This window comes from Nansenia antarctica (assembly GCF_963989245.1).
Source record: "Nansenia antarctica genome assembly, chromosome: 4".
NCBI classification, from domain to species: Eukaryota; Metazoa; Chordata; class Actinopteri; order Argentiniformes; family Microstomatidae; genus Nansenia; species Nansenia antarctica.
In genome coordinates, this window is record NC_137689.1 from 4,707,053 (window position 1) to 4,732,759 (window position 25,707).

A 25,707-nucleotide genomic window follows, 5' to 3' on the forward strand; every position below is an offset into this window, starting at 1 on the left:
GAGAAGTAGCTGATTGCTCTCTGACTCTGTGCATTGTGGTGAGGTGAGCTGGTGTTTGACAAACAGGAGTGGTGCAGAGTCACTGGAGGCCAGGTAAGGGAGTAACCAGCCCACAGGTGGAGGTGTCTAGATGCCTAGGTCCGGCTAGGGAGGAGCTTCATAGCATTTTTTACTGTAACTCTGAGGTGCTGATGTGCTATTACATAAACAAAATCACTTGACATTGTGAAATACATTGGTAATATATATGTTACGGTAGCCTACATGTGGGAATACGGTACATGTGGGAAAGCTAGGGTTAGGGTTAGGTGCTAGGATGACTTGGTACATGCTGGCATGTCTAACCCTACCCCTTAGCCTAATCCTAACCCTAACCCTAACCCTAACCCTACCCCTAACCCTAATCCTAACCCTAACCCTAGCACCCTAGCACCTAACCCTAACCCTAGTTTTCCCACATGTACCGTATTCCCACATGTACATATATATATATATATATGTCTGCTTCGTTCATATTGCATGTCAAGAAGAAAAGCAGACAATGCACTTGACTTGAACACTCTGAAATTCTTGAATCATCCATCTTTCAACCGCTGTGTGAGCGCTACCTAGAGGCCAGGGTTAGGTCAGCCACTCCTTGGGGCGGGGGAAGGGGGGGGGGGGGTATTGTTCAACCCAGACAGTCTTTAAATGGAAGATTCCAGGGGGCCCGCTGGCTGGTGAATCTTGATCTTCAGTTCCTTCCACTTATGTTGGATTTAATATAAGTCTGGTGATTGACTAGGCCAGTCCAACACCTTTATTTATATTTATTCTTCCTCTTGAACCAATTGAGTCTCCTCCTCCTCCTTTGCAGCATGTTTTCAATCGTTGTCTCATCCTCATCATCCTGGTGGGATCCTGGGAACAGATTCTTCCCCCCAAAAAATGTCCTGGTAGCCTACATGGCTCCATTTATCTCCCCTTTGATCATTTGGATTCCACCAGTATGATGTGAAGAGAAACAGCCCCACACCATGATGCTCCCACATCCAAACTTCACTGTAGGTATGGGGGTTTTAGGATCATATGCAGAGCCATTTCTCCTCCGCTAAGATTTTTGTCCCGTCTGACCAGACTACATTCTCCCAAATATCTACAGGCTTCTCCAAATGTTTTGTAGAAAACTTCAAATGAGCTTCAACATGCCTTTTCTTCAGTAATTGAGTCTTCTGGGGTGATTGCAACTGGAGACCATGGCGGTGGAGTGCTATTGTTTTCTTTGTGACAACCGTACCCCCACTGCTTCCAGGTCTTTCTGGAGCTCTGCTTGAGTGGTCCTTGGCTCTTGGACTACTCTTCTGACTGACTTTCTGACTGCCCGGTCAGAAATCTTGCAAGGAGTGCCTGTTCGTGGCCGGTGGATGTTGAGTGATGTTTCTTCCACTTATATAGGATGGATAATGGCCCCAAATGGTGCTTATAGGAACAGGAGTTGAGAAATCCGTCGGTAACCAGGGCCATTACTATGCTGCTCAACAATCTTGTTGCAAAGGTCTTAGGAGAGCTCTTTGCCTCTACCCATCATGAGATGTTTCTTGCAGGAAAGCTTGGAAGTCCTCACCCACCAACATGCACTAACCCAGCTGATTCTAATTAGCACAGGTAGGCAAACTCATTAGTGGCATAAAGTGGTGTAGTACTTTTTTCCTGTATCATTCCACTTTATTGAATAGATTTTCTAATGGATTGGAATGTTATAATTTCTTTAGCCGTGTATTTTTATTTAATTAATACCAATGTGATCTAAATTGCATTTGAATAGCAATGTAAATATGTTGAATATATAAATAGTTGGTGTTGAATACGTATTTCCCCCAATGTATACATTGTAAAATGTAATTATATTACACAAGATGTAAGATATTTGTGTTGTAAGATATCTGACAACAATAAATGTCCAACTACTGTAGGTAGTCATAATGTTATTGTTAACGTTAATGTTATACATAATGTTACTATGATCAATCAAAACACATCTAGGAGACAAACGACTTTAAAGGGTTGCGGTGGTGCTGGGTATGAATTAGACCAGGACACAGAGGAAAATGTGACACAATCAACTTTAATTGGCAACACCCGTAATATGTCTGGGAGCAGGGCAGGCTTTTGCAGTTTCATACATATATAAATATATATTATTATATATATATATATATATATATATAAACAAACAAATAGGTTGAAGGCACAGAAAGTATAGGCAGTGATGTCGTAGGTACAGTACCTATGTAACGAGCCGGTGACACTGCAGTTAACCAGGAGTTTATATGCCTGTGATGACTCAGATAGCAACAGTGTGTCAGAAAAACAAATAAAGCACTTGTGTAAGTCAGGAATTCTTCTCTTTGTTTCTAGTTATTATAGGTCACTACTCTATAACTGGTCTGTTACAAAACTTTTCCACGGGTACAAAACATCTAGACACATTTACCTATTATGTATGAGTGACCCTGATTTGGGGACGACGAACAACTTTGGTTAAGGCGGCAGGCGTACCCAGAGGAGGAGAGACGGTGGCCTCTGGGGTTCGCCCCTGTCCCATGTTGGTATCTTTATGAGCTGGACACACTTTTTAAATGCATATTCGAATATAATGGAGGCACTTGTTTCTGTATTGGTTTTGCTGACAGATATTTCATCCCAGTCCCTTTACAAGACTCATAGGACACTGAAACACACGGAGGACATCCACGGATGACTTTGCTACAGGGTCATGAGGTGTTGCAGGAAAACGTGTGCTATTAAGATAAGACAACAGCATGAGAGACATACAAACATACAAAGTAGAACTCTACACATGTATGCTCAGGCAACACCAGGCCCTACCCTGGATCTGACACAACATAGGCACATCTGTGAACACAGTCATTACACAGTTGGAGAGGAGGGTCACAGCTAAGGCATTTTTCCTGCTAGTGCTCCCGGAAATCCAGTCCTTCCAGTTAATCTGTTTTAACATACAGGGAGATGGGGCTGAGCCTTCCCACAACATAAGCACAGCTGTAAATACTACGTGTGCACGTGGACATACAAAAGCAGATGAGTGAAATATTAGTTAAGTTGAGTGAAAAAAAAAAAAAAAGACATTCGATATAAATTTATATAAGTAAAATATAAAAAAAGAATTTACACTGTACATTGCATCAATTCCAAATTTTTAAATGTGACAGGTGGGAAGGATGTTTGATTTGTTTGTTATCCTACATGTTGTGTCTTCCTCACAAGTGGGAAGGGTGGGCTTCTGCAGTCTCCTGCTATACCAGGTTAGAGGAGCAAGGTGACCTGAACCGAGAGCAGTCTAGAACTGTTCTGAGAGCAGATCACACAAACGCTGCGACACCGTATCTCTGCTTGTCCTTAGTGTTAGGCGGTACATCTGCAAAAGTAAAAGTAAAAGTAAAAAACAGCGGGGGTCAGAAAGCTGGGTCATGGACAATAGTACATACTACAATATGGAGCCAGAGCTAGGCACAAGGCGATGGTGAAGGAGTCTGGACAGATACTTAGAAGTTAGAACACAAAATACTATCCTAGCATTCTCTTGAAATTGTAAGAGAACGACTTGCTGCTGGAAAAAAGTGGAGCTTGGTAAACTGAATTGGGGATGAGGGGGAACAGGCTAATATAAGTGGACTGACGTATATAGCGCCTTATTCCATGTGGCCAGCCGAGGTTCGAACCACCGATCTTCCGACCTTACAATCAATCGTTAGACGCCGGCTCTACCTCCTGCGCCACAGCCGCCCCGTGGCTAATATAAGTGGTAGAGGGAGAGGAGGAGAGGAACGTACCAGTGCTTGTGTGTTAGGCTCCAGTCTCAGAAGGCAGCCCACCTGGGTGGTCTTGGTGTGGATGACACCGGCACCGACAAAGTTAGAAGGGTTTGGGTCGACCCCATCCAGCAAAGCAGCACCAAACCCGATGATCTGGAAGGCATAATACATTTACATTTTTGGCATTTAGCAGACGCCTTATTCCAAAGCGACTTACAATCAATACATTTGACTGCAAGTCTTCATCAATCTTCATCATTGAAGCAAGTGAATCATCAATCCACCAGTCGTAGCAGGGAGAGTAATCCAGCTCAGGCCCGGGGCCATTGGCAGTCTCTGTGACAGAAGGAAAAACCTTCTTCTATCTATCACCTTCTTCTAAACCTAGACTTTTTAAAAAATATATATATAGACACTGGAGAAACAGAGAAACAGTACAAGGGGGGCAATAGAAGTCATAGGGGACACAGTAAAGGGGAAAAATGGGTGTCTTCAGGAGACGCCGCAGTGCTGGGGGGGCAGTAGATGTCTCAGGAGGAGATACAGGACCAGGGTCAGGATAACAGTGAAGCCTAAATCATCACAGACAGTGTTGCTAGCCATGTCAGGGTGTTTCCTTTATGCAGCTTTCAGCTAGAACCGGTCGTTCCGTTTTCCATAAGTCAAATCTACTCTAGCTCTATGAAAGGCCTCACCTTAGCTTTGGTGACCTCCGTGTCCATCGAATGCTTTGCTTTGAATATCTTTTGTACCTCTTGCGCAGGGCTGTAGGAAGAGGCAGATAAGGTTACTACAGTACATGTGTATATATATATGTATATATAGTATAATACTAGCAGCTTTGTCCTCAGCTGTTGACAAAGTGTACAGTAGGTTTTGTCAATCAATTTGTTAATTATAGCTGTGTGACCAAAAGGTGATTTATACTGTTAACCACTATTATCATATTTAATAGTTCAATGTGCACTACTACATTATTTCAACATTATCATATAAACCACAATATTGTTCATTTAATGAGCACAGTGCACGCTATGTATTCTGTCATGTTTGCTCATGGGAATACATGTGTGCGTAACTCCGGCCCTCTGTGATGATACACACTCGCTATACTAATATTGACATAATATGTGTGTGTAGGTCTATCTCAGTCAATCAAGCCCTTTGTACGCATGGGATACAAGGGCTACGGTGCACTTGTAGTGAGATTATTATGGTTTCTGCTTAGCGCCAGGTTTGTTAAAGGTACAGTGTATCACATTTGGACAAACTCTAGTGCCGTATTCTAGTGTGGGGTGATGGGTTTGTTGGTTTTGTAAATGTACAAGTCTGTAAAAAAATAGGACAAAGTTCTATTCTATTTCATTATATTCCTAAATGAAATAAAGAGCAGATTATTCTGTTGGAGGATACATACAAAGAGGTTAATCTGGCGCCAGGTATAATTGGTGGGTGTTATTGGGTCTAAAGTAGGAGGGATTAGTACTAGTATGATGGGAGAACAGATACATGAGAGGAGAGGTTATGTTAAAAAGACAGTGACATGTGATATCACATTAACATGCTCCTCTCCCCTCATGTCATACTATGAGCCCTGGGCCTGGTACTGTTGGGCCTGGTACTGCAAGGCCTGGTACTGTACACTATGCTTGTACAGAGTTCTGGTAAGTTCTCTTACGCTCCGAGCTGTTTCCAACGCTGGAAGAAGTCCTGTGATTGCATCTCTGTAGGCTGGAAGAACTTGTTCAGTGTGATCGGCAGTTTGACAGCGATGTTCTGGAGGGTTCCCCCATACCTGAGAGGAGGAACATGGAGAATAACGATCACAAACCAGGACACAAATACAACAAATGGTTCTATGAACGACGCAACAGTTCACTCACACACTTATCACAGATCAAGCACATTTAAGCACCTTCAAATACACACTTCAATACCAATATCATTTTATTAGCATATTTCTGAAACAATAACAAAACAGTCAGGGGAGGGTTATATATATATATATATATATATATATATGTTTTTTTTTTTACACAGCCGAGGAGATGGTCACACTATATGCAATCTATAAAATGTGTCTATTAGTATATTTCAATGCTTTAGAATTCACTCCAGTTATCCTAATAGCTGCCCCACACCTCAGGATGTGGGCATTTGTATAGTGTTGTGAAGCAACGTCTGAAAATGCTTTGAATTTGTCTGCATCTTAACATTGTCCACTTCAGAACCATGGGAAGCTAGGGGCCCAATGAAGGCAGCTGTGTGTGTGTGTGTGTGTGTGTGTGTGTGTGTGTGTGTGTGTGTGTGGTGATTATACAAATAGAGTTTGGGAAAACCTCAGGTCAACCCTGAATCAAAGCTTTAATGCCATTGGTTGGCATTGATCTGTCTGTGTGTGTGTGTGTGTGTGTGTGTGTGTGTGTGTGTGTGTGTGTGTGTGTGTATTGTTGATCAGCAGGAGACTGGACTTGCAACTATAATAGGTAGCTTTCCCCCCCCCTATTTTATACCTCCCCCCTCCCCCATCATAAATAAATAATGACCAGTCCCTAACCTGAACTGGATGTTGAGCACGGGCGCATCCACAAAGTCAGTCACACATTCAATGTTGAGGATCTGCTGCAGCTGAGCACCGCCGTCCACAGTGGGGTCGGCAGGCTTGGTGTGGACGTTGAGCTGTGGAGGAGCGGTTAAGAAAAGGCCACTAGAGGGAGCAACAAACAGGCTAATACAACGAGGTGTGTGTGTGTGTGTGTGTGTGTGTGTGTGTGTGTGTGCTTAGAAACCCAGAGTCAATACCAATGAAACTTACATTTACACCTATTAAGTTTATTGTAAAGTGTAGTATGTATATTGGTGTATGTAGATCCGCCTTCCCTTGTTCTGTTACCCATTTTGGTCGTGTTATGGTTGTGATGCTCTCAGTGTTTTCAACTGGCAATGCGTGTTGTTGTTTGTCTGTGTTTTGTCATGGTTGTGTCTTTTATTGTTTATCCTGTTCAATCCAATATTTGTATTATGATGTATTATTGTATTATGATGTATTATGCATTATGTGTTGTTAGGACCCCCTCGAAATTATTTATTAGGTTTTATCCTAATAAAAGAAATGTATAAAAAATACTCCAGGGAATGGCATACTATGGGCCGGTTTCAGAGACAAGGCTTAAGCCTAGTCCTGGACTAAATCACACTTTCAATGTAAAATCTCCATTGAAGATGTTTTTTAGTCTAGGATTAGGCTTAAGCCTTGTCTGTGAAACCGGCCCTACATATTCTATTGATGGATTAAACACATTTATGTCACATATGTCCTGTAGTCTATATGGTAACCTGAAGACTGAGCATTGTAGGTAAACATCACCTGTTGAACAAGGTGGTTGTGTAGACAACAGCCTCTAGTGAAAGGATATGAGCCTTCAGGGCGTCTTGGCAAACCACAGACGTAGCGAAACTCATGAACTGGGTAGATGTCTTGTTGCCGAAGAATATGTACATCCGACCTGGATGTTGGAAAGCAAGAGAATTAAGTTGCAGAAACTTGTTTCGTAGAATTTCTTTGCTTGATATGAGCAATTCCACGGTAACAGAATGATGCTGCCTACATAGCTGACACAGAGATCAGTCGTGTGCAGACACACACAGAGACACACAATCTGCTCCTAGTTTGCCTCAGAGACGAGCCTCTGAAATGACAACATTCTTTATCGTCTGCAACCGGTGTGAGAAGGACCCTAAGAATCTATCTTAGGGACAACACACCATGTGTCAGGGCGCTCTTTAACGACGACGACAAACCCCTGCTGTCCTTTTTGGAGAAGTGTGAAACATGTATGTCATCATTCTCAACGGACATTACTTGCATTACATGTGTGTGATTTGCAGGCGTGGCTTTTTTCACTGTGATCAACAACAAGGAAGTAAGGTGAGACTGTTGATGCAAGGGTTTGTAACGACTACTCTATGATTTCCCACTGTTTTTCGTTTGTCCCTTTTGGAACACTTCTGGAAACCTTTTATGTATAACCCTATATATATACTGTATATATATATACAGGCCTGTTCTCTTTGTAAGGAGACCAACGAAGACTTCAGGGTTGAAATGTATACAAAAATATACTGTGTGTGTGTTACAGTACATGTGGGAAAATGGTTTATGTCGGCATTTCCGGGGACATGGCAGCATAAAACGTTGACTTGGTACATGCTGGCATGTCTAACCCTAACCCTAAAGGCCAATGCACACGGCGTGCGATTTTGTCGCACCGCCGAATTCGATTCCATTGTTTTGAATGAGACAATGCACACGGCGTGCGATGCGATATTGTCGCACGACAACATTCGATTCTCAATTCACTCCCACACACTTCGGTGGTGTGAATTGAGAATCGAATGTTGTCGTGCGACAAAATCGCACGTCGTGTGCATTGGCCTTAACCCTAGCACCTAACCCTAGTTTTCCCACATGTACCGTAACATACACACATACACAGAGCACGTGTGCAGAGTCTTCCTCTCCCTACTCACCCAGGTTCTGTCTGTATTCAGACTTCAGGCCGATCTGCAGGAGGTGGTTCTCATAGAGGACCCCGTTGTTCTTACACACAAACCTGCCAGAGAGAGAGACAGAACACAGGGATGAGCCTTTCATATCACAGACACCAAAAGACTCCATAGTATTTCCACCTGTGAACTTGCTTTGAGTGGAGATAAGCCCGTGTGTGTGTGTGTAAATATATATATACATAAAAAAAAAAAGGATTATATTCCAAATCAAGCGTGCCCCCCAAGTTTATCGGAGGGATACAATATAATAAATGTCCCCTTCCACCAGCGCAATCTGCTGTGAGTGAGCATGCACGTTCATATGATCAGACAGACAGACTCCGACGCTGACGTCTCTTACGTGTCCTCGGGTTCCTCTGCGGGGGGCAGAGTGGCGGTCGCATGTGTTACTTGTGAGGAATGCAGCAGGGAACTGAAGCCAAGAGTGGGTGAGAAGCGAGAGGTAAGGGAGGGGGGCGGGGGCATTCACTATGTTTTAGTATGCTCCATGTCACGAGGGATCATTGCAGTACACACCCCTTCTCTTCTCCCCCCCGCCCCCCAATTCTGATATCTGACCGACTGACTCTTTCTCTCTCTCTCTCTCTCTCTCTCCCTCCCTCCCTCCCTCCCTCCCTCTCCCTCTCTCCCCCTCTCTCTCTCTCTCCCCCTCCCCCTCTCTCTCTCTCTCTCTCTCTCTCTCTCTCTCTCCCTCCCCCTCTCCCCTCCCCCCTCCTCCCTCCCCCGCTCCCTCTCTCTTTCTCACCTGGGGAAGTTGTCGTCTGCCACCGGCCCCACGGGCGTCTCTGTGGGCGCGGAGGCGATGTTGTCAGAGAAGACGTCCACCAGCAGGCTGGCTCCTCCCCCCAGGGAGGCGGCGGGGGCCAGGGCGCTCGGGCTACCCAGGCCCAGCAGGTCTGTGGAGGTAGCGGGGGACGCCACCTGTGGAGGGGGGGAACCACACGGTCATTATCACTAAACCTGACAGAGTCAAGAGTTAAACAATCTCCTTCTTTGATGAAATGTGACACGTTCTAGTCTTTAGGTCCGCGTATCGGCAACCAATCAAAATGTTCGGACTTTTCTTTTGAAACACGGAACTACGTTTCAACGTTGTTGAGAATCACAAACACAAACTCGCTATAGTCAAGCCAAAATACTGCAACGCAATGGATTGGGTGAGTAATCCCCACTGCTACCTAGTTAACTATAACACTACTTTACATTGTTAATAGCAGGCTCACAAAACAAGCTGTGTTGGTTGACTAGCGATGTGTGTCATTGATTTCCAACAACGCGGAAATGTATTCACATTTTCCGAAAGAAGAAAGTCCGATCATTACATCAGATCCCGATAGGCAGACCAAAGCATTAGAACGTGACACGAATCTCTAATTAGAGAACAGACTTGACCCAACGTAACCTCCTGCACTGAGAGAACAAACCGGATGTTTCTAGCCTCGACTCCCCATTGTACACTCCCCATTTCATACTGAACAGTGTCACACCCTGGTCTGACGGCATACAAACTTCACACACCATGCATCACAAACTTAGCCTCTGTTTGACTTATTAACACAGCAAGAAACAGGAAACAGTGTCATTATTTTCACAGAAGTGTGAAAGCCTAACGGCAATTTCCTGAAAACATGATGCAATCAAGGCAGCAAAAGAACCAACCATTCCCCTTTAGCCTGGATTCAAGTAAACACTCAGTAACCAAGGTTACACGAAAACAATGCAGTGCGTGAGGCGTGAGGAATTCTCTTTATTCAGACACAGCAGGTCTGATTAGATGATGCTGTTAAGGGATGGCTGGTTGTGGTTATGTGGTTAGGGGGAAAGTGAGAAGTGGGAAAAACAACCCACACAGCGTGGATCATGCATCCCACACAGAACCTGAAAGAGGGCCCCAGCAGAGGGCAGCATGGGGGCAGCAGAGGCTTGTTGTTGTGGGGGCAAGGGGGTGAGGGGGCTCTGCAGGAGGGAGGAGGAGGAGGAGACGGGGCGTGGCCTGTTGGTGGGGGGGGGGGCCGGGGCCAGGAGGTCCCCCACAAACGAGGGAGCGGAAGTCTGAAGAGGAGGAGGGAGAGGAGGGAGAGGAGGAGGAGGAGGGAGAGGTGAGGACAGGACAGAACGAGACAGGAGGAGGACAGAAAAAAAAGACAGCAGAGAAAGAAGAGAAACAGGAGAAATGTAACAGACCATAATAACAGAAACACATCTACTCATCCCAGGTGCTTCTCCCTAAGGTGGAGAAAACCTGTGAACGATACAAGCCTACTACTACTATAAGGGATCGGTGGCTAATTTAAAACTTGACAGGAATACCTTGGCGTTTGTGCTGTTGCTGGTGTGGTCGGTGCCGCCGTTGATGTTGTTGCGTTCCTTGCGGTTCTCCTCCATGTCGGGGACGCTCCCCGGGCCCTTCTTCCTCTTCAGCTTGGCCAGGATGGAGGACTCCCGCTCAGGGAAGGGAGGCATCTCCTCCAGCACTGTGGCCTTGTGGGTAAACAGAGAGATAACCGGGAATGAATGGGAGAGAAATGTGAGGAGGGGACCGAAGTTCTTAAGATATCAAATTACAGAACGTACACATTTCTTTTACACATTGTTTTCTGTTTTGCATCACTCTCTGAATCAACCTAACACACGTGGTCTGTGGGCTATATTCTGACAACCGAAACACAAACAGAAACAACAACAACAAGAACTGTGGAAGTCTGAGTGTCTTTAGCCCCGTTTAGACAGGGTCTGCACATCACTGACTGTTGTAATGTTTTTACTTTATATTTATTTTTATTATCAACATAATTTTTTATATATAGATTTGTTCATTATTATTATTATTCCATTGTTGATTAGAACTGTATTGTATCTTAGTCATGTGTATGAGTATATCCTGTTTCCCTATTGTCTTGTTACCCTTCCCCCAGGGACTACAGATGAAAATTAGCTCTGAGCTAAATCTGGCGCGATGTATCGTGTATTGTGCATTGTCCCTGTCAAATAAACTAATAAACAAACTGACCAGTATGTCGGTGCTAGTCAGAGTGTCTTTAGCCCTGTTTAGACAGGGTCTGCACATCACTGACTGTTGTAATGTTTTTACTTTATTTTTATTATCAACATCATTTTATATATATATATATATATTTATTTATTTATTTTATTATTATTATTCCATTGTTGATTAGAACTTTATTGTATCTTAGTCATGTATTGTATTGTATTGTATTAGTATATCCTGTTTCCCTTTTGTCTTGTTACCCTTCCCCTAGGGACAGATGAAAATGAGCTCTGAGCTATATCTGGCACAATATATATGTATTGTGCATTGTCCCTGTCAAATAAACTAATAAACAGACTGACCAGTATGTCGGTGCTGGCGATGCAGCTGAGGCGCAGGTACTCCACGGCCCGCTGCTGCAGCTCCACGTCTGCGTTGCGCAGCTGGCTGTCGGAGCGCAGCACCTCCTGGATGATGCCCTTCACCTCGGGGAACAGGTTGATGAACTTGATGTAGGCCGAGAGCAGCAGGGCTCGCGTGGGCACCGAACACAGGTGGAACTTGGAGTGGAGCAAGTCGAACTGGATCAGTGGGCTGAAGAGGGAGGGAGGTAGAGGGCCAAAGAGGACAGTTACTTACGACTTACATAAACACCCTGGTCTCAGGGTTATAGAGTGGTAGTTTACCGCTACATTCACATTTCTATAACCGATCAGGCACCAAGTAAGAGTGTATTACCAGTATTGAACTCAAACTGAATCAGTGGGTTGAGGAGGGAGGTAGAGAGCGAAAGGGGACAGTTACTTATGACTTAGATAAACAGTGGTAGTTTACCGCTAAATTCACATTTCTATAACCGATCAGGCACCAAGTAAGAGTGTATTATCAGTATTGACTCTCTCTCATTGACTGAGACGACGGACCATTTAAATTCCATTTTAGTTGCTCACCTCGATCTCGAATCTCCAGCGATCAGGTTTCCGAACTCTCCCAGGATGTACCCTCCAACCTTCACCAGGTTCTCATGGCAGGCTGGGGCCTGGAGGGCCTGTGGAGAGAGAGGAGTGGTGGGTTAGACACGTGTAGAAGTGAGGCTAAGGGAACAGAAGGAAACATGGTAAAGAGCAGCACAACACAATAACACACACCAACGCTATCAAGCAAACCCTCCCCCACCCCCCCTCAAAAAGCTGATGTAGGATGAGAGATCTGGGACATGAGTGTATCACTCAGCCCATCTTGCTGTGCACATTTTGGTATGATAGGAAATTGAGATTCTGGGCAGATCAAGATGAGAGAGAGAAAGACACACAGAGAAATGGAAAAGAGAACCAAGTAACTCTCTTGATCTGTCACTCTGTTCCTCCATCACAGTGCCACACAGTATGTGGCTGCAATGCTGCATGTTAAGGCAGGGACCAAGTCAAAACACCAAGACAGGCTGATAGCCTCTTCCCTGAAAAGACAAAGACAGAGTCAGAGATTACTTGGTCCCATTATGATGTTGAACCCAGTGTGTGCTTTGGCGAATTTATGAACGCGGCCAGAGAAGGAAGACCTCAAGCTCTGACTGAACGGGTCACCTCCAGGGTCTGTGGTGAGCAGTGCATCAACTGCTTTAGACGTGAAAGGGCGAGGTGACGTTTAAGCGTTTATGAAGAACATACAATTAAAACAAATACAATACAAGTCACTCCACCAGGGGTTTTAGGAGGGTCCAGAGGAGCCAGAAAGTTCACATCTTTCACATCTTGAGCGAATTTGAGTTGATATTTCTCTGTAGGCTTATTTTATGTTTATCATACCGAGACTGAAAGAGAGACTGAAATAAAAAAACATAACACATAACTTTGATATGCAAATGTTACATGCAACTCTACAAACACAGGAAACAACTCCTGCTGTGCCACCTGAATTATACTTCATTCCCCCATAATGCTCAGTTTAAAAGAAGAAGAATCTACAAAAACAAGATAAGCACCTCGAACACGGTCTTGGCAGCATAGCCTTGCACGTCATCTCTGTTGATGACAATCTGGATGACCCGGTACCAGACCTCCTCGCTGACATAGTCCCCAGCGAAGCGGATCAGGTTGAGGATGGTGTCAACATACCAGGTGTAGTCCACTGCATACTTCTCTGCCAGGATGGCCACCTTTAGCACCTGTGGAGGGAGTCTTCATCAGTTCAACCAACACCAAACAACAGGGATGTAACGATGCAGTTAATTATCTATACAAATATGTGCCGATTTAAACGGTGAGATGAAAAAATAATGGCGATATTTGTTTCGGAATATGGACGTTGCAGTGAGAGAGACCAGGCTAGAACCACATAATATCACCATGTTATAGTGTTTTGTCCACACGTTAAACTTAAGAAGAAAACTTTTTCAGAAATAACTAAAATAATCTCATAGTCATCATTTATCTGCAATCTCATTTTGTAAAAAAATAAAATATTGTGAGAAAATCGTATTGTGAACCCAGTATCGTGAATCGTATCGAATCGTGAGTTGAGTGCATCGTTACATCCCTACCAAACAAACACTGAAAAACAGCGGCTAAAATGTTTTTGACGACAGACATTTATTGTGTCATTGGAGCTATATTGATTAGGAATGTCTGGTTAGTGTAGGGCTAGGGTTAAATGCTGGGTTAGGGGCTATAGTGGTTAGTGTAAGGTGAGGGTTAAATGCTGGGTGAGAGGCTATAATGGTTAGTGTAAGGTGAGGGTTAAATGCTGGGTGAGAGGCTATAATGGTTAGTGTAAGGTGAGGGTTAAACGCTGGGTGAGGGTTAGGGTTAGGGTTAAAGGTGAGGGAGGGCTGTGACTCACAATCTCCTCTCTGATGGAGTAGTCGGCTGTCTCCAGGTAGCTGAGCATCTCTTCTACTATCTGCTTGGAGTTGCTGCGGTCACACATGGCGTAGAGCAGGTCCACCGCACGCTGCCTCACGCTGACGTCTCTCTCTGTCTGCAGGGGTCACCCAGGGTTAGGGTTAGGGTTAGGGTTAGGGTTGGGACCAACTCAAACACATCAGGAAACACATCTCTCTCTGTCCCCAGGGTTCACCCAGGGGTCACCCAGGACCAACACAAACACGTCAGGAAACAGCCTCCGAAAACAGTTAAAGTTCCTGGTTGTTATAACAGAGTAACGAGAACCAGAGGCAAACAAAGGAACTGTCTGAAAAATAGCAAAGTTCAAAGCTTTGTAACAAATTACTTTATTATGATTATGGTTATGATTATGATTATTACTATTATTATTATATTATTTCATTGTAATATTCAAGATGTCCTTCTGTTTTATTAATAGAAATAATGTTATCTTTGAAAGAATTAGGATATGTTTTTTTGGTTGCCATGTTATTGTTTAAGAATCAAAATGGTGATAATTAGGCTGTTGAGTACAGGTCTTTAAGCAGCGTACCTTGAGTACAGGTCTTTAAGCAGCGTACCTTGAGTACAGGTCTTTAAGCAACCTACCTTGAGTACAGGTCTCTAAGCAGCCTACCTTGAGTACAGGTCTTTAAGAGTACCTTGAGTACAGGTCTTTAAGCAGCCTACCTTGAGTACAGGTCTTTAAGCAGCCTACCTTGAGTACAGGTCTTTAAGCAGCCTACCTTGAGTACAGGTGTTTAAGCAGCCTACCTTGAGTGCATTGATGACTGTCTCGATGTGTGTCTTGACCGCCTCGTGGGAGAACTCGGAGCTGGCCAGCGTACACATACTCTCCAGGGCCAGGTAGCGCAGGTTCGTCTCCCGGTGCTGGAGGAACTGGCCCAGCTGGTTACAGGCCCGCACCAGCAGGGTGGGCTCACTGGGAGGGGGTGGGGGGGGTATTCATAGATTGATTTAACCAACTTAAAGCTTTTCAAGACATACTGCAAGTTTTTTACCATTATTTATACAGGTAAAAACACATTGAGCCCCAAGGGCTCATTTTCAAGTGTGACCTGTTCACAGGCAACAACACACAGGCAACAACATCCACCACAAACAAATACAATACAAAACCTGTCTTACATAGTCTAAAACTAAACTAAAACTACATAGTCTAAAACTAAAACTAGTCTAAAACAGTCTAAGATAGTCTAAAACTAAACTAAAACTACAAAACCTAAAACTAGACAGCTAAAGAGCTAGGGACAGGGAGGGGTCAGCAATGGGCAAAAGGGAGGGTCAACTCAATTGCAAGAACAAATCATAGACTCGCACTGTATATCTCTCAGCAAGAGCTTGAAACTGGAAAGAGGGATCAGATGAGACAGTTTCAGACTCTGCTGTAAATAATTCCAAGAGGAAGGGGCTGCAAATGAGAACACAAACCATATTGGCAACAAATGGCTGAACAGCACAGCCTGTTTGTGTGCCCATGAGAAAAAGGCTGACTGACCTGTCATGGTGGATGATCAGACTGATGGCTTCGAACAGGACAGCGTTCTTGGCGTTGGAGTGCTGGACCTTCTTTGACTTGGGCGGCTCCTGGGCCTTGTTCAGGATGGTCTCTAAGCACTCTGTCAGACGCCCTCGGATGGCAGCGTCCTCTGGGAGGGGAGGAGGAGGAGGGGGGGCAGGAGGTGGAGAGAGGGGAGGAGGAGAGGAGGGTGGATGAGGTGGAGAGGGGGGCAGAGAGGTGGGAGGAGGTGGAGAGGTGGGAGGAGGTGGAGAGGGAGGAGGTGGAGAGGGGGACACAGGAGAACGTGAGGAAGGAGGCCACAGATCAAAGCACAGCAACTGTTCATCCCCTACAATTAAAGCCCTTTTCTAACTAACCCTGTGCGTCTGAAGTCAAACACACACTGTGACTGCTTGGGAGTGTTTGTTTTTACTAGTGTTGTTCCGATACCATTTTTTGATCCCGATACCGATACCGATACCTGACCGTGCAGTACTTGCCGATACCGAGTACCGATCCGATACCACGGCGTTTGAAAAAACAAAACAAAAAAACATGTTTTTTGAGCCGCATACTCACCTCGATGTAAAATTATTGCTAACACTAAGTCTGGCACTGCTCAAAACCTTTGTAAAACAGGAAAAAATACCAACAGAGAGTGAATGCTATTTTTTTATTGTCTACCTGGTATGGTGACAAGAAAATCAACCCCTTATAAAACCTGAAATGTGGCTCTCACAGATGCCAATCAGTGCAATATCCATTTAAGATATAAAACAGTCGTAGTAGTAGTGCAACAGCAAGTGAACATTTACAAACAAAATAACTTTAGTACTTAAAAAAAAAAGGAAAAAAAAAGTTAGTACTCGCCGATACCGATACCAGCATTTTTGTGCGTATCGGTGGCCATGCCGATACTAGTATCGGTATCGGAACAACACTAGTTTTTACCAGGCGGTGGGTAACACTGTAGTAGTCGCAGGAGCTTGACAGAAAGCCAGGGGGCCGCGACAAAATAGTAGGTGTAGTCCTGCAGGTCAGTGGAGGCCGAGGTGACAATCTGGAGAGAGAGGGATGAAGAGACATGACTAATGCTCACGGTCTGAGGTTAGGTCACAATCACACAACCCAGAGAACAGATTAGTAAGTAAGTAAGTAAGAAGTAACGTTTATTTATATAGCACAACATTTACAACGACAAGAGCCGCCCCAAAGTGCTTAACAGATAAAATATAAAGAGAAAAACAAGATAAAAGCGATAACATACAGATGAAAGAAAACTGATCAAATAGAAAAATACACTAAAAGCAAGGTGCAGTACAAATAAAAGTGCAAAGAGTGCAGTGTCGGGAAGGCAGACTAATATATAGAGGTAGGAATGATATTCAGTTAGTAGTCAACGACGGCAGACATTTGGACAAATCTTTGACGATATAACTTTCAACAAAATGAAAGACGAGAGAAAGAGACAACAAAAAAAAGAAAACGTGTATGTAGGTTTATTCTGATAACACACAAGGGTAACGTCCCTACCCTGCTTAGTCTGGCCACAGACAAGGAGACGGAGGTCTTGAAGTCTTCTGGACTCTTCTGTGCCAGTGTGGTGATGAGGCTGGTGGCAGCTGTTACCACACCCTGTGGAACAGACCAGTAATGCCGTTACCACTACAGACAACCGACCATCCACATCTACCCCTCTACAACTACATTTGCTCATGCTGTTTTATCACCATTACACTCATACATACACATACAGTACAGTACAGCCCCAGTAGCAAGGAGAACAGCAAGGGTGAGTCATCGTGAAAGAATCCTCCTCCTCTCATCCAAAACCCCCAAACCCCGCCCGGGCTTCCAAATCTCCCACACAAACACCAAAAATGTTCTGAACGCGGCCCAATCACAACAAGGCCCTGACCCTGTGGCGGGACTGACCAGGTGCTGATCGTTGAGGAGGTGAACCACCCGGGCCGTCCACTCCCCCATGGGCACCAGGTCTGGGGAGGTCCTGTTGAGACGCAGCAGGCAGAGGGCGGCGCTCTGCTTAACGCTGTCCATGGTGTCCCTGGTGGCACGCAAACCAGAGGAGTTACCAGAGGAGTTACCACAGCATCACATCAACTGTCAGAGGAGTTACCACAGCATCACATCAACTGTCAGAGGAGTTACCACAGCATCACATCAACTGTCTGGGCGAATGTTAGGAATGTTAGGCAGCAGCAAGCGTCTGACAAGATAGACACGCTTGATTTACACAATGACCTGATGTGGTTAAAAAGGCTAACATAACTCAACTGATGCGTGGACAGAGCCATCATAACTCTCTCTTACCCAGCCACCAGGATGCGTGGCACCTCAGCAGCGAAGGCCTCGGCCATCTCCCTGCTGCCCACGTTGGCGATGCAGTGCAGAGCCAGGTTCATGAAGGTGGGGTTCCTGCTGGACAGGTCGTTCTTAATGGCGTTGTTGATGAGGCGGATGAGGTCGCTGTTGGAGTTGACCAACACTGAGATGAACAAGTAACCCTGTAGAGCGAGATTGGGATTAGGGAGTTTGTCAAAAACGAATGTCTGAGAGGAAATGAAGTGGAAGTCATGGAGCATAGCTGACAAACAGGTCTGAGACCAGAAAACCACTGTGGTCTGAATACATAATGATATAAGCCTAGGCTTACTTCTTCTGTTCACTCCACACGCCCACAGTCAAACAGACAGAGTTCATAGACAGGCAGCCCTCCCAACTCACAATTTGTTTCTCTGTGTACTTGTTGGAGCTGAGCAGGTTGACAGCCTCCATGTGGCCAAAGTCGATGTCATGACCGAGGAGGAAGATGAAGAGAAGCTTGCACACATATTTCTTCTTACTGTACCCGTCTAGAGCTTTGTCTCCTGCAGCGAAACAGAAACATTGTCATGAATAACAAGTACAAATAACTGAACTGGGACAAAAGTTCATTGTCCAGGCACTAAAGGCCTACATATCGTGAGCTTAGAATGATAAGGTTCTATCTCCGTTTAGGGCAGTTCAGAGATATTGAGTGTCAAAGTTTTTACATTCCATTATGTTTTGTGAGATGGAACCTTTGTATTTTTATTAATTACTAACTCAAAAATGTCAACATTTTAAAAATAACAGCACACAGGCATTAATAAACACCTAATGGATCAGATTATGTAAAAAAACTCAATTTTGACAAAAAATATTATTATTAAAAAGAACCTTATAATTCTAACGTCACAATATGCCTAATCAAGGCTATCGCCTAGCAAACATCACAAAAACATTTAGGAAAAAAAGACATATGGTGGAGATAAACAAATGCAAGAGTGCAGAGGGCGCACAGGGAAAACATTTGTAATGCAACACACTGCATTATTCCAATGGGTGGTCCAACGAACACGCGCAGGGTTATGAAAGGAAACACGCAGTTGTGTTGCTTAGTGACGTCAACAAGTGTTCTCACAACACAGATAATGTTGCGTATGCTCTTGCTGGGCTGGACGCAACAAGACATTGTGGTTTTAAGGAGGACAAACAAAACCCCCCAAAAAACATTAGCAAAAGATAAGCCACCTTGACTGATCTCTCTATATTAGAATAGAAGAACAGAGCTTTAGAGTTCCACTGACTCTGTTAATATGAACAGCATGTAAGCCACTCCTATCCTGGGAAGTGAACATAAAAATGTTGAGGCCCCCCCCCCCCCTAGGACCAGACAGCCTCACTAGAGCATACAGGACATACCGTGTTGCTAAGTAGGAGACAAATCCCACAACAGACTCAACAGTGAAGGAGAGGGTGAGTCAGCACCACAAGACAGGAAGCTGAGTGCAGCACTTTTTTTTTTCTCTTCACCTTGGTGAGAGGCCAAATAAGTTAAGCTGTGCCATATAAAATAATAACTGTTGAAGACTGCTGAATAAGTCTTGAATAAGCACAGAGTAGCCTACGTGCTAGGCCCCTAGCCTGACCGAGTCTGTTACCAAATGCAGACTACATGTTATAGTTTGAAGAGCAGCAACGATATTCTAGGGGTTGGTTGGGGTGGGGGTAGGTTAGTAGAGCCCTGTCTGGAATCCCACCTCTGCTCTGTCAGATGATATCCCGTGAGACGGATTAGGAGGGGCTCTACATTAAGATTAGTTGGGCTACAGCATGAGAAGTTGTTCTCCAGCTAAAGGTGGGGTTATTGTTTTCTTCAAGCGCTTTGAATTGCATTCATGTACGAAAGGTGCTATATAAATACACTTCACTTCACGTGTGTGTGTGTGAGAACTGCATAAAAGGACAGACATACGAAGCTAACATTTTAAATGTTGGCTAGGATATAAAATCAGAGAGCCTTACATTTCAACCTCCTCCATCACAGAGACTCACATACATCAGCTCTGGGAGCAGCTTCGCAGGCCGTTGTTAATGGGTTCAAAGTAAGCTCAATGTAGGCTGTATAGAGTAAAAATGGTAGCAAAACCTAAAACCTTAATATGTCTGTAGAAAGGGGTGGGGTACTTTTGCTACTCTTTATTGAGACATTGTCACTTAAAAAAAAAAAGGGGAAGAAAAAACACAAAACCACAGAAGACAACCCACACGAGAGTGAGAGAGAGAGAGAGAGAGAGAGAGAGAGAGAGAGAGAGAGAGAGAGAGAGAGAGAGAGAGAGAGAAGCTCTACAGGAAGTTCCACTGATAAACAAGAGAAAGGATTCCAGCTTGCTGACATGCTGCGCGGCCCTGGGTTTCCTGCCAGAACAGTTGACTCAACAGCTCTCCCTGTCCTGCTCTGCCCTTTAGCTTACCCCTCACTCACTCACTGGACGTCCACTCCCCCAAGGTTAGCTGGGGAGATCTTAAAAGACACTTCTGTACTAGGGCTGCACGATTTGGGGAAAAAATCGAATTGCGATTATTTGGACAGATATCGCGATTGCGATTAATTTGCGATTATTATTTTTTTAAATAGCAAAAAAAAAAAAGGAAGTTTTTGTAAAGTGTGGCCATATCTCCGGCTAGGAAGGTCGTATCAACGTGCAGTTTGTTTGTACGTCTTCAGGGGACTTAGAGGCTCCCTCCTCTAGCACCCCCACAGCCCGAGCTACGAGTGAAAGAACTAAACTTACATTGGGTTGCTTTAAAGTTGGGTTGCTTTAAAATCAAGCTTCAGATTAAAACATGTGATGGAGCATTACTAACCTGACTCAGGTGGTTTGTTTCACACAACCATCTAGGAAAGCTTAATTGGAAGCTGTTTGGAAAAGGGCAGGTACTTTCAAAAAATACTTGGCAGGTGATTGGATGAATCTATCTATCACCTATTTTTATTGTTGACGTTCATTGTTGACGTTCATTGACGTTGACGTTCATTGACGTTGAATCCGACGCGCTGTATGACGTATCCCATACGGGTAGTGGTGGTCTAGTGAGTTGGACTTGTGATCGGAAGGTTGTGAGTTCAAATCCCGCCTGAAACCACACCACTACTAGTGTGCCCTTGAGTAAGGCACTTAGCCCTCAGTTACTCCAGGGGGAATGTCCCTGTAATTCGTAATTGTAAATCGCTTTGGATTAAAAGCGTCTGCTAAATAGCAAAAAAAAAAAAAAACGCAGGCAAATCGCAGGCTTTGCGATTAGCTAATCGCATCATTTCAAATCGCGATTTCGATTTAAAATCGATTAATCGTGCAGCCCTATTCTGTACCTCATATCACTACACATTGATATATGCCTGCATTGCATTCACACACACACACACACACACACACACACACAACCCCACACACACACACACACACACACACACACACACACACACACACACACACACACACACACATATACACATACCCCCCCCCCCACCTAACCCTACCCCCCCTACCCTTTTTCTTTCTTTTCAAAATCTTTACTTTTATTCCATCATTGACATCTCAATGTTTTTGTTTTGTGTGTCTTGCTTTGAACCACATTCATGGACCATATGTGTACAGCTAAAAGACTGGAAAAAATACTAGACAAAACATGACATGATTGTACAAGCTGCTGAAACTGAAATAAAAACTAAGTTCCCCCCCCAAAAAAACAACACAAAAGACACTTCTGTGACACCAAGTGTAATTACGTTGTCACCTCCGACATGAGTAGCTCACCACGTCCATGGTGACTACTTCACCAGGTATTGTGCACGAATCCTTCCATGAAAACCTGCCACAGTAAAAGTAATTTTTAAAAAGAGTAGTGGATCAAGATACTGAAATAATCCGTTAAAGGTATCTTTCACCTCAGTGACTTTTGTCCCACTTGATTTTACTGAGGCCACTATGGGCAATTCCACAGTAACAGATTTTTAACTGTGACTACCGGTAGATTTTTCACTTTCAAATGTATGCCAAGCATAAGCCCTCAATAACCAAGTTTAACAGACCACACAACTCTATGAAAAACACAGTCATAACTGTGCAGATTCAAAGTTTGGTAACAGAATGACCATGAAATCTCCAATGTCCATGAAATGTAACCACATTTCCCCAAAACTGTTAAATATCAGAAAATTAAGATTCAAATGTGTCAGAAAAGAGTGCAGTGTTATCTATGATATGATACATTGAGTTTGAAAAGGTTTTTATTTTGGTTGTTGAGCGACAGTAAGTGATGTGGATTTACACCTGGCAACAGAACGATGGCATGGGTCCCCTACAGAAATGCATCATTTCTGTATTTTAATAACTTCTCTACATGAAGATGTAGGTACAATAGAGAAACAAAGGTAGAAATATACAATACACACGCTAGTACCAGGTTGGAACCCCTCTTTTGACTTAAGAACTGCCTTAATTCTTCGTGGCATAGATTGAACAAGGTGCTGGAAACATTCCTCAGAGATTTTGGTCCATGTTGACATTATAGCACAGTTGTATAGTACACAGTTGCTGCAGATTTGTGCCAAGAAAATATCCCCCGCACCATTACACCACAAGCACCATTTCCGCCCAGAGAACTGCTGCTCACTGGATATCTTCTCTTTTTCTGACCATTCTCTGTTACCCCTAGAGATGGTTGTGCAGGGAAATCCCAGTAAATCAGCACTTTCTGAAATACTCAAAACAGCCCGTCTGGCACCAACACCCATGCCACGTTCAAATGTCACTTAAATCACCTTTCTTTCCCATTCTGATGCTTGGGTTGAACTTCAGCAGATCATCTTGACCATGTCTTCTTGCCTAAATGCATTGAGTTCCTGTCAGGTGATTGGCTAATCAGATATTTGCATTAACCAGCGATTAAAAAGGTGTACCTAATGTAGTGGCCGGTGAGTGTATATCCTGTATAATATATAACATTAAAAAGGGAAATTGATAACAACTCACGAAACAGAAGAAACATAAATCTGCCTTTGAAACACTTAATTGAATGTGATTTAAATCAATAACATTTGTGGTTCAGTGTCTTTTTCTTCATTATTAGCCTATACATGAAAAAGAAAATAGCCTACACTTTTGGCAGCAAAACAATTATTTTGAAAGAACGAAATACAAGTAGGCCTGTGTCATGTGCAGACACACAGAGACACCCAATCTGTTCCTAGTTTTCCTCAGAGATGAGCCTCTGCAAAATGAAAACTTTCTTTACTGTCTGCAACTGGTGTGGGAAGGATTACAGTGGGGATTACTCACCGAATCCATTGCATTGCAGTATTTTGGCTTGACTAGCGAGTTTGTGTTGTGATTTTCAACAACGTTGAAATGTATTTCCATGTTTCAAAATAAAAGTCAGAACATTTTGATTGGTTGAAACATGGCAGATAAAAACCCTTCTAGACATTCCGTCTGGCTGCATATCTGCTGAGAGATCGCCCCTGAGAGGGACACAGCAAGGCTAAATGACTACAGTGTCAGTGAGTGAGCACACCTTATCTGATGCCTTCAAAGAGAGAGAGAGAGAAGAAGAGTTCACATACCATGAGTCAACAGTCTTGGCTACAGTTTGACAGAAGTTTGACTACAACAACACAGACTAGCCTACTCTGCTGGGACTATACTTTTCCAACATCAACAACCACCACCCCAAAAAACCAGTGTTGAAGACAGAGCTCCAAACCTACCTTTAAATTTTGAGCGGATATTGGCTAGCTCTTTGTTTATCCTCTTGATCTCAGCCTCTTTACTTTTACCTGAAAGTGGGAAAATAAAAAGAGTGTTACACAGCACTGCAGTTGCCGCACTGTTGCTGCACTTACCAGCAAGTTAAGCGCATGACTCAACACTGTCAGGGCTTGATTGTTGTGGACAGATAACATAATTCTATGTTTATTATTCTGTGGTTGTGTTACTACTAGTATTTTTGGCAAAACATGTGGTTCGTTTTGTCAGTGCTTTCACCATCATTGCTTTTAGGAAACTGTCTTATGCCGATTAGGCCTAGGCTACATGTAGTCGGTCGGTATTACTATCACCTTCACTTCTACTCTCTGCTAGGGTGGACTGTGGCAGAGAGCTGTAAATAGACTCATTTACACACAGAGCACATTCAGACACACTGGCTCTATAGGTGAAAGGTTCCAACCACAGTGTCCCTGCAGTAATACAGTTGTGGCCTAAGGTGAACACACTTGTAAAGGACATGTAGGTCAGAGCAGCAGTCACCTAAGAGTTGGAAGAACTTAGTGGAAACTCAAGACTGCCATGAATGACATGTACATGTTCTTTACAAGTGTATGTAAACTTTTGACCACAACTTTTGACAGGCTAATTCTTGCTGTACATGACATGATTTAATGATCATTGTAACAGCTGATTGTCTCATGCCCATGGTGGTTTATTTCCTGATCTGGCTTATATCAGGATAACATCAGCTAATTTAGCTAACTGGCTAATCTTAGGTTTAATCATTTCATTATGAATAAAATGTCCTTCCTTTAGCTAGCTAGAACAGCGAACAGGAGGATATCTTGGGAAACTGACTGACAGGCCAATGCCCTTTGGGGTTGTTTTGTTTTGACAGTCTATAACTATATTTAGTTTAAGTTAGCTGGCTTGGCTAGCTGCCTCTCCCACACTCCTAGGGCTGCGTTCGTAAATCCGCTCTGGAAATCTGATCAGCACTCATGGAACGCCTCTTGTCCCATCAAATGACTTGGTCCCTTTATGACGTTGGACCCAGTGTGCGCTCCGGCGCTCTCAGAGCGAATTTATGAACGCAGCCCGTAGATAGAAAGCTGGTTTTAACTCGCTACTTGAGTTGAGTGCGATTAAGTTAAGGTTAAGTTTAATACAATTAACTAGTTGAGTTAAGATTCTTCTAACTTAGTAAGAAACTTGTGCTAACTTAGTTGCTAAGCAGGGATACGTTTTGCAAGCGGAGCTAGCTGCTGTTAGAGGTGGCTGCGTTCGTAAATTCGCTCTGAGAGCACCGGAGCGCACACTGGGTCCAACGTCACAAAAGGACCGAGTAGTTTGATTGGACGAGAGGCATTCCGCGAGTGCTGATCAGATTTCCAGAGCGAGTTTCCGAACGCAGCCCAGAGCGGGGTCGGCTAGGCTAGGCTAGGCTAGCTTCATCTGATAAACAAGTTAAGTTACTCACAGTTCCTGATGTCGGAGATGAAGACAGCGAGGCCTCGCATCCCGTCTCCTTTAGAGACAGGCATGTTGATATATCTGCCTTTTAGCCTTTCTTCTGCACTCAGACAGTGAAAGACTAACTTTAGCTAACTTTATTTCCCAGTCGCAGAGTTGAGCCGAGGGCAGAGCTGAGAGAGAGGCGGAGACATCAGAGTCTGCGGCCCTGGAGGTGTCAACGTCAGGGAGCAGGAATTCACCCAATGAGCCCCACACACACACACACACACCCACACCCACACACACACCCACACCCACACCCACACACACACACACACACACACACACACACACACACACACACACACACACACACACACAC

At 44.0% G+C, this 25,707-nt stretch overlaps 1 protein-coding gene across 1 annotated transcript; it reads right to left on the reverse strand.

Annotated features, from left to right (window-relative positions):
- Positions 1–2,097: 2,097 nt before the first annotated feature.
- Positions 2,098–25,503, reverse strand: LOC308156553 (AP-2 complex subunit alpha-2). The gene is made up of 22 exons (XM_080529921.1): positions 25,351–25,503; positions 23,870–23,938; positions 18,523–18,665; positions 18,109–18,302; positions 17,713–17,842; positions 17,311–17,412; positions 16,729–16,837; positions 15,775–15,925; positions 15,030–15,198; positions 14,212–14,349; positions 13,355–13,537; positions 12,324–12,421; positions 11,736–11,967; positions 10,695–10,865; positions 9,130–9,305; positions 8,346–8,428; positions 7,231–7,321; positions 6,373–6,495; positions 5,494–5,610; positions 4,511–4,580; positions 3,834–3,968; positions 2,098–3,418 (listed from the first exon to the last, which is right to left on the reverse strand). The coding sequence occupies exons 1-22, from the start codon at positions 25,412–25,414 to the stop codon at positions 3,341–3,343; spliced, it is 2,826 nt and encodes a 941-aa protein (XP_080386047.1). The 5' UTR covers positions 25,415–25,503; the 3' UTR covers positions 2,098–3,340.
- Positions 25,504–25,707: the final 204 nt, after the last annotated feature.